Genomic DNA, 10,392 nt, shown 5'->3' with positions numbered 1-10,392 from the left:
TTTTTATGCTCTTAAGTGTCAATTTATTTAGGAAATGCTTTTCAAATATATTAATAATGAAAATTGGGCATTTCAGAGGAGGATACTAAGGAAAAAGGAAAATTATACAAACCTACATCGAAGCTTGCAGAATTAGCGGAAAAGTTCTCCAGTGCAGAAAAAGCAGCTCAGTATGCATCGACGTCGCCCAGGGGTGATCGGGATAAGCCTGATAGACCAGGCAAGAAAAAAGAGAAAGAAAAAAAGAAAAGTAATTTGGAACTTTTTAAAGAGGAGCTAAAAATGTAAGTTGATATTATAAAATATTTCAATCAGATTAGGATAATGATACCTAATACCAGTAGTAAAATTGTTGTTTAAGTTTAATGGTAAATCTTGTATTTCTAGTATAATTGGGTGTATAGTGGTTATGTGTTTGTAGGGCTGATAACCACATTCATTCAATTATATGATTATAAAGATTATAGCTATTTATTTAGTATATGCCAAGTCCTTTACTATAAGGTAGTCTGAGGTCACCTGTGTCATTTGGAGATTTGTAAGGTATTCAGTTAGAGGTTAAAATTAGATTCCCAGGTAGAAAAAAAAAAGTGTGATGAAAAGAGGTAGAAAGCATTACATCCATGGTTAACTACTGCATCTAGAAGACCTATGGAGAATGTAGGTTGACAGGTTAGTGTAGATAAATACTTTTTTTCCCTTTTTTTTTTTTATAAATGCAGTGTTTCTGTTTATATATATATATATATAATATATATAATATATTATATGAGCTGGTATATATATATTATATATATATGTATATTTTTAGATAGATATAGATATAGATATAGATTAATATATATATAATATATATATATATATATATATATATATATATGATATATATATATATATATATATATATATATATATATATATATAATATATATATATATATATATATATGTATATAATTTTTAATATATATATATATATATAATTTATATAGCCCCATAATATTCCTCATTCTGTGTGGAACTCATCCTAGTGATATCCATGCAAGTTTGTAAAGAACATACCTACTTTGGCTAGTTCTTCTCTATTCCTAGCATACACCTTCCCGTAGGGGTTTAGTGCTGTCAATGCACCTCACTTGGTGCACTGTAGGCATTTCTTAGGTTATTTGTAATCCCTTTGGCCCCTAGATGCAATCTTTTCATTCATTATATTGTATCAATGCTCATATTCTTTGTATCCCATTTCATATTTCTATCCTCTCTTAACTTTTGATTCATAGTGTAACCGAGGTTTTCCTCCTCTTACACTTTTAAAACCTTTTATGACTCGGTTTCCCTTTTGAACGCTGAATGACCACATAAGTTCCAACAAATGGCCTTATGCCTAAATTTTGTATTCCATTTCATTCATGGCCTACTCTAATTTTATAACCAAAATGGATCCACATTATTGTGGCATGGGAGGTGGGTATGAAATTGCTTAATCCTTTAACCCATGGCAAGCCACATCTCAGATCCCCTGTGGTGAACTTAATGCATGCCTAGTAATTATTTTAGCTACCTGCATATCAGTTTACTTCACAAGGGGCACTGTAGTCAGTGGTAAAGGGTGTCTAAATATGTGCAACAGAATATCTTCACCATGAGTATAGAGAGCATAAATGTGCCTTCTTGTCATTATTTTACATATACACTTGATAATGCATTGGAGGACTTGGGAAATTGTGCAGGGGAAAGGGGCCTCCGTAGACATTTGTATAAGTGTTTGGTTATGATTTACAAGACACAAAGCAAGAGAACATGTTTTCAAGTGGAATGAAGTTGAATGACCATCTGTATTTATGTACTGACAGCTGTTAAGCTGTCTGCGATCTGTAAACATGTGTACATAACAGCTTACGTAAAATATACTTGCTGCAGTGTGTAATTGGATTGAACAGTTTGTTTGTATATTACACAACGTTGGTTGTTCGATAAAAACCATTTATCTTAAAATAGCAGATGTTTAATATCTGACCATGACTACTACTACCTCAATCCCTTCCATATGAGCAAGTTCAGGCACATCTTCATAATGACAGTCACTAATATTGTTTTCTTCCTAGAGAAGTGGAGTTTTGTTCTTGGTGCAGCTCCCTTGGCACTTGTATTTAGGAAATTTGATGAGCTTCCTTCCTGTACATAATAGGACATCTATAGGCTTTTGTTTAATTTGGTCCTTGGTTTTATGCATCATGTATATGTCCATGGTTGGTGAAGAAATATGCTGGATGCCTATTCTTTTTCCCCACACTTCCGCCCTTCTTATAACTACAGTCAGTTCAACCTGTGTTTCTGCTGGTCAGGTGGACGCAGGTTACTCACACAACTGAGCACCTGTCAGAAGACTTAAAAGACATAATTCTTCTGGACGTTTCTGAGAGTTTAGTTTGACATGGTGAACCGAACTGGCACTGGAACCCATTAGCTTATACAGGAGGTTACAGAAGTCACCCTTCCCCTGCTCATACACTTGACTAGGAAGCTTTCATCTCTTTGTGGATGGACTTTTCCACAAACTGTGTGGTTTGTGGCTGGAGTTCATAACCTTGTGTTTGAATAACCACTGAGCAGTGTTTCATCTTGCACTGTGAAATGAAACCTCTCGCCCATTATGGAGTGTGCTCCTTTTTGCCAAAGGAAAAAAGAGAAGACAGGTGAGTGGGCAGTAACCCACACCCCTCACCTGTCAGTAGTGAACTACTTTTTTACCAGGCTTCAGCAACCAAACCAGCATTCACTGCTGGTGTATCTATACATTGCAAGAGCCTTGAAATTTCTGTTATTAAATAAAAATGCAAATTATCTTCCATTTGTAATTTAGTTTATATCTCTTCAGTGAAATTTGAAAAAAAACATGTGTGAAATACAGTAATTATCCCTTAAGAACCAGGCTAAAAAAAAAAAAAAAAAAAAAAAAAAAAAAAAAAAAAAAAAAAACATAAGCACCACCACAGAATGCGTAAACTTTGAGGTTGGCCAATTTAAGAAGAGACACATCTATGGAAAGGGAAGACATACAAATGCACATGGCGAAAGAAAAAAAATATTTAAAATTCTCTTTACCTTCCACGAGAAGTTGAAAATGGCTATTTTCAATCCCTTGATGGGCCCTCTTTTACCAGACGATTGTAAATTTTGCCAAGTTATACATGTTTTTTCTAGTAATTTTATTTTATTGTAAAATTATAATCACAACTAACACAATATCGTAACAGAGAGAACTACAATCAATGATAAATACTTAGTTTATTTTTTGTAAAATATTTACGTAAATTTTCTGAGATCGAAGATGCAGTAACTTTTTTAGAATATGTACTATACAAATTTTTCTAATATTTATTTGCATCTTTCTATCCCAAGTATGAGTGACATACTATTATAAAAGATAAGAACTAAAACCAGCAGCAATCCCTGGGTATGAACTAATGCATAAAAAGACATCATGTGTGAGAGAGAGAGAGACACTACGTGCCCCTTAAAGTCAAGTACACAACTGAATCATGAGATGCCTAGAATTAGCAAGCTGAGACAGTTTAAAAGTTGCTGTTCATAAATTTATGGGCTATTGAATTATTAGAACCTCTTTCCCGCCTGATTTCTCCAAATCGATGGAGCATAATTTGTTACTCACCTGGAGGTAATCCATCCACTACTTAAAACCTGGTATTACTCATATGAGGGTATCCATCAATTAAGGATTAATTGTACAAAAAAAAGGAAAGGAAAATGGTTGTATATTTTCCAGTTTAATTCTGTTTTAGTTGTGACTTGCTCTCAAGAAAAAAAAAACTTAATGCATTTTCTTTTTACAGCATACAGGAAGAAAGAGCAGAAAGACATCGTATTAAGAATATGTATCAAACTCGAGAGTCTGGAAAAACTAGTCGTTTTGAAGCTCCAGAACCCAAGATTCCTGGATTTCTTGGTATGGGTAAGTTTGTTTGTCCTCGACTGATGGTCGCTGAACAAACAAACAATTTGTTTGTGTCAAGTAGTAATCATAAAACCATAACCTCAAGGGCCATGGGGGGGGGTTAGTTCATATAATTTTGTTTTTAATGTAGAGGTTTGTTTTTTATAATGTGCATTACTTTATGTTAAGAAATAATCTTTTAAGTAGTTTGTCTTACATTCCTGATACTAAATCTGTTTTACTTTAAAGTCTTATTAAAGTTTATGGTTTTATATATTATGAAATAATTAGAAATAGATTTATAGCAGGTTTTCAGTTTTTTTTTTTAATACATAATAAACTTCTCTAGGAGGTCAAATGTTAACAAAAATCGACTTTAGAGGGAACCATCATGTCTAGTGTTATACTATACCTGGCACTATATTAAAGACCAAAAGGTTCAGTATTTTTGCTGGAATGTGACATTGTATTATGTTACAAAAAAGAAAAATCCACTGTATTACATTGTCATTGTAAATAAAAATATCCTAAGTTTGCTAAAGACTGTGGGTTAAAGTTGCCATCCTTTTGATAGATTTGCTAATAGGAAGATGTATACTAGTTAAATTGGTTGCATTTAGAAGAAAGCCTTACTTTGATAACCTGGATCAGTTGCAGTTTGATTTTTGCCTTGCAAAATGGCAGTAGTCACCACTCCAGGTAATGGCTATGTTTTGATTGAAGTTAGTATTAAGATCCTTTATTTCAGCTCAGGGCCATATACATGGAATATACAAAATACAGACAGTAACATACACAATCTAGATACATGAGACAACATGATAAAAAAAATTGAATAATTGGCACTTATCCACAAAATAGCTGAGGTAGCATAAAAGATAGTAATCATAATATTGGTAATAACAGTAATAATATTGGTGAAAAAAAAATGCATTGAGAGTTACAACAGTTAGTGCACAGATTATATAACTTAAATTCCAACTAGAGACCTTAGGTGGTTACAGTAGTCAGGTCCAGAGAGCTAAATATGAAAATTGGATGTGAAAAAAAAAAACTTAACATGATAGTATTCATAGTTATAATGAAAAAGTAAAATATCAGCAATAAATATAATAATAATGACAGAATTTGCAGATGACATCTTGCCAATACAGAGATTAAGTCCTTTAGGGGACAAAGGCCTCATTTTCCCATCTTTCCCACAATTTAGGTCTTCTTGCTTCATGCCTTAGGATGCTTTATATGAGCGAGTTGCTGCGGTTTCTCACTCGGGTTACCAGACTGGACATTGTTCGCCTTACAATGATTTTTAAATTGTCCAGGTGGTTTTCTATGAACATCTATGTGGCGGAGTGGTAGAAGGGAGTGTTTGTGAGGCGTCTCAAAATGTCATTGTGCACAACAGTGATATGTCTCATGGTCTCTCGGGTATAGTTTGTCCAGAGGGAACACCCATAGATACTGTAGCAATATGAGCGGAAGAGCAGCAGTATCATGTCTCGCTGACAGAAGGCAAACCTCCTTGCAATCATGTTGCCAGTTGCACATGGCTTACAATGCCTCTGTTCAATGTCTGCCGTGTCTTTTAGGTCGTCAGTGATAATGTGACCCCAAACACAGAAATTCGTGCACAAATTCCAGCCGATGGTTTCCGAGGAAAATTTGTGGTTCTGCAATATGCTTAAGCAATCTCGGGAGCAGCGACATGCACTGGGTCTTAGTTTCGTTGTAAATTATATCAAATTCCTCTGCATATCATCGGTGTAACAGAGGTTGTTTATAGTTGTTTCATTGACTGCATTCAATTGGGAGTGAGTTCAATTTGACATTCAAGGTATCTGTGTATGTGTTAAACAAGTATGGAGAGAGAATGCCCCCTTGCCGAAGCCCGTTTAGGGAGCTGAAGGTGTACGATAATACGTTACCCCATTTGACACAGAATTGCTGTGTGGAGAACCAGCAATGTAAAATGCCAATTAGATATAGGGGTGTGCCTCTTTTATGCAGCTTCAGGTAGTTTACTCTGTTAAATGCTTTTCTCACATCCACAAAACAAAGGAAAACAGGAGAGGCTGATGATAGGTAGTAGTTCAGCAATTCTTTACGTATGTAGATGCAGGTGTCGGTTGAGTGATTTGCTTTAAACCTGAACTGGTTGTCAGTGGTGTGTAGAAAGGAGAAGTCTCACTAGAAGAACCGACTCAAGTATCTTCGATGCGATCGTTGTGATTGCAATTGGCTGGTAGTTGCCAGGGTCAGCTGCATCCTTTAGCTTGTTTTTGATTAATGGTATCAAGTGAACTAAGAGTAGGGAGCCTGGAAAAAACTGGTGAATTATGCACACATTAAATAGGGCAGCTAGCAGAATGTTAATTATCTGATGGCAGAGTTTGAAAGCCTCTGCAGGAAGACCATTACAGCTGGGTGATTTATTATTAGGTAGGCTGTTTATGGCATCGCTGATGTTACCTGGCGTAATACGGTCTGCAAAATGAAATTGAATGTTGTCAGTAAGGAGGTTATCTACATCCCTTCGGGAATCTTGATCATTTATGCAATTCAGGATATTGTTGAAGTGATCGCCCCACATACTTGCGATAGCCTCGTCTCCGACTGCTTCCCCTACTCTCTGTGATAGCTTTTTAGTTTTGGGATTTAAGGACTGGATATCTTTCCAAAGACGAGGATAATCACCAGATTCTAAGTTTCTAGACATTAAATTGGCTCTTAGTTGTTTTCCATTTAAACTGCAGTGCTTAAGAGCAAGTTTGAACTGCGCTCTTGCCTCTCATTAGTAATGTAGTGTGTCCTTCCCTCGGGCTACCATTTTGCCTCCACAGTAAAAACATTTCTCGTGAGTATGTATACAGATCTTGAACCAAGTCATTCCATCCAGGTATATTACGAGAATTAACTTGACGAAATCTACCCACCAGAAATAAATTCCTCCAATTCCATGTTGGCAGAGTGGGAATCGAACTCAGATTACTAAATTGGTAGGTGAGCACATAGCCAACTCGTCCAACGAGGAACTGTGTAAAGTTAAAGAAAGGAAATCCTTTGGAGAAGCCTTTTCAGGGTCAAGAATGTTGACTTAGTGATTAGTTTAAATTAAACTAATGATGATTTAACTTGCTGCTAAGAGCAGAATTAAAATGATGTACAAAAAGTAAACTGTTGGATGTGAGTAGGTTATGCATATGCAGATAACATTGCATAGAAGGCACTGTTACATATGCTGATTTTAAGTTGGTGGTCATTGGGTTCAAGAACCAATCCTCTGCTTGTGTCAAGGGCAAGTGTATTGTATATTGATGTTTGAGCAAATCATATTTGTTTAATAAGTCAAGATTAATTGCACTAGTTTAATGTAGAGTAAGTTGATGGTTTGGTTCAAGTTGTTCTTGCCTAAATTTTTATTAGCTAATGTATGATGCTTTTGTCCAACAGATGATGCAAAAATTGGAAGCTTTGATCCGGGTGACCCTACAACTACAAATTTATACCTGGGAAACTTGAGCCCAAAGGTTTGTTTCATTCATGCTCTTGTTTGATGTTTTTATGATATCATTTGAAGTGTTACTGTTGTGACCAAATATAAAAGATTTTAACCAAACCGAGTATTTTTGATACAACCAGACAACTGAGTTAAAATATTAAATTCTTAGAGGGCGGGCCATTTATTACAGTGTACCTGAGTTTAAGGTAATTTTTTTAACAGATTACGGAGCAAAGATTGATGGAACTATTTGGAAGGTATGGGCCACTAGCCTCAATCAAGATTATGTGGCCACGTACAGATGATGAGAGGAATCGTGGACGTAACTGTGGTTTTGTTGCATTTATGAATCGTAAAGATGGAGAGAGAGCTTTAGCTGCCCTGAATGGTAAGTTTTGATGCTTCTAAACATTTGGTCAGGTTTAAATAAAGATTTGATGATGTTACTTTGTTGGAGGCAAAACATTTTTTGAAGTATACAGGCAAAAATTTTCCTGGGGTACTCAGGTTTTCAAGGTTTCATACAAGAGTGAGTCCTTTTTCTGTTGTGTATCTAGCAAGACAATTTGTGTAGTTTTGATTTTATAGTAATGACAATGTTTATTTGTTGATAAATTGTATAGTTAAAACATTATTAGCTCATTGCTTTTCCTTTTCAGGTAAGGATATTGATGGCTTTGAAATGAAACTTGGTTGGGGAAAGGCAGTTCCTATTCCCCTACATCCAATATACATTCCCCCTGCTTTAGTCGAACTCACTTTACCCCCGCCCCCTTCTGGATTGCCATTCAACGCTCAACCGGATAAAAGAGACAGAGACAAGGTAATTAGATTTCTCATCAAGTAGTAGAACAATAAGTGCCATATTTCTTTCATTGTAAAAGATAAAGCTGTAAAAAAAATTGCTGCAAAAATCACCTTTTACCTTATACTTAGTGGTTAGGCTTTGCGCATGCCATTCGTTAGTTGTAACTGCTATTAAAGTAAGTCCAAAACAATTTATTTTAATGTCCAGATGACTCCAAAGTAAAATTAGTGGGATGGAAAAATCTTAATAGTATTGAAATACAAAAACAAGTAGACCAAAGCAGATCCTTTAATACCTTGTTTTTTTTTGTGTTTTTTTTTTAATATTGTACTTTATGTATTTGATTTTTTAAATATTTTACTTGATGTATTGAACTATGGTAACATTTTTGGGTTTCATAAATATTTAGTGTTTATTTTATCTGAGTCAGAAATAATTTTATTGTGGCTTAAAAGATTCTTGAAAAAGTAAAAGTAATTTCGATTGTATGTAGTTGAATATGAAGTCATTATTAATAGGGCTTAGTTTTTCCAGACCTCTGAGTCTGAAGTAGACTCTTCTTGGGCTGTGAATATGATGTAAGATTGCTTTACATAATAAGGGGCTTGTTATATAATGAATGCTATATAAGAGAATATATACAAACTATATAAGTATGGAAAAAATATAAAGTAAAAAATTAAGAATTTCATCGTAGTGTGGCATTAGTTTCTGCTTGCAAACAGTCGTTCTGTATCTTTAATGACTTCATATTGTTTGCTTATCCTTTGATTTTGGTTTTGAGCTGGAGATCCTTTTGCTGTATTTCCCATAGTATTCAGTGACACTGAATGGCCTCCCTGGTACCAGCAATGATCATATGTCTGGGTTCCATACATTCATTCATAATCAGTTGAGTGATGAATAGGAGAAAGATTTGTACTGCCATAGGTAATTTTTAACAATAATACGAACATATTAATGATAGTACAGTGGTCCCCCCGTATTCGCCGGGGATGCGTGCCAGACCCCCCCGTGAATAGTTAGAACCCGCGAATGTTTGGAACCCCTATAAAAACGCTAAAAACAGCTATTTTGTTAGTTAAAACTCAAGAAAAGCCACTAAAAATTTTCATACTTGGTTTTTTAAATAGTTTTATCACAAAAAGTGCATTTTATGTGAAATTGATAAAAAACCAGGAATTTATGGATATTTCTCATAGAAAAATACCGCGAATGTGCGAATTTTCCGCGAATAATGCAGGGAAACGTTCCCGAGAGAAATCTGCGAATGTGTGAGTCCGCGAATCCGGAGAACGCGAATACGGGGGTTCCACTGTATTCAAAATTTTGTACTGGCTGATGTTAGGGTAAAATTTTTTGTTTCATTTGTGATGTTACCTGTGAAAATTTTTTGCTCCACCAACTATTAAACTGCAGAAGTGACATCAAAGCTTTTTGAGGGAAAGGCTTGGAAGAATAGAAGAAATGTGCACTTATATTTCCTGAATATTTCTTGTTACTTCATGGAGCAATATACCAGGGAAAAAAAGTTTTGTACGTGCTTATGAATAAGTACAAACTAGTTTGATCTATTGTAATATCATGGTTTATATTCATTACTTTAGTTTTGTAAAGACCTGTGGAAAAATTTGCTTGTTTTTATCTCAGAATTAGTGGTTTTACAGGTTGTGTTTTGGTGTTAACATGCTCATGCCAGGAAGGTAGTAATTTCCTGATTTGAACATGTTATTATTGGAAATTTTTTTGTCTTTACAGGTGCCTCCCGTTGGATCATCATTCCCAATCGACGAGTCCAAGCTGGAGTTGGACAAGGTATTACCAGACAACTTTGCATGCACTATGTTGTCTTGGGTTGAGAAGTGTATATGTTGAGGTTTATAGATCACTTGAATATTGACTGTTTTGCTATATTGATTTAATTTGATTAATTGTGAAATTATATATTACAAAGCAATGATTGTTCTGTTTGATAATAATTCATTATACGGATACCTCCCTCTTTTCAGTTTGCTGATACAGTCTATATTTTGTTACTGATTTCCTTTTGGGGTTAATGGGAAGAATGATTGATTTATCTTTTGATATGTTCATTATTTTGTCATTTGAGTCAGGGACTGATGAATGCCTT

At 34.9% G+C, this 10,392-nt stretch overlaps 1 protein-coding gene across 1 annotated transcript in view; it reads left to right on the top strand.

The window, feature by feature from the left end:
• LOC135224867 (U2 snRNP-associated SURP motif-containing protein-like) overlaps positions 1-10,392 on the top strand; it is a 59,360-nt gene that overhangs the window by 1,470 nt on the left and 47,498 nt on the right. Inside the window, 6 exon segments of the mRNA XM_064264192.1 lie at positions 77-284; positions 3,854-3,966; positions 7,405-7,481; positions 7,676-7,841; positions 8,113-8,276; positions 10,020-10,077. Coding sequence (XP_064120262.1) covers positions 77-284; positions 3,854-3,966; positions 7,405-7,481; positions 7,676-7,841; positions 8,113-8,276; positions 10,020-10,077 — 786 coding nt within the window.

Source organism: Macrobrachium nipponense, chromosome 12, assembly GCF_015104395.2.
Source record: "Macrobrachium nipponense isolate FS-2020 chromosome 12, ASM1510439v2, whole genome shotgun sequence".
Lineage (NCBI taxonomy): Eukaryota > Metazoa > Arthropoda > Malacostraca > Decapoda > Palaemonidae > Macrobrachium > Macrobrachium nipponense.
The sequence above is the reverse complement of the archived record's forward strand: the minus strand, read 5'-3'. Positions and strand labels throughout refer to the sequence as shown.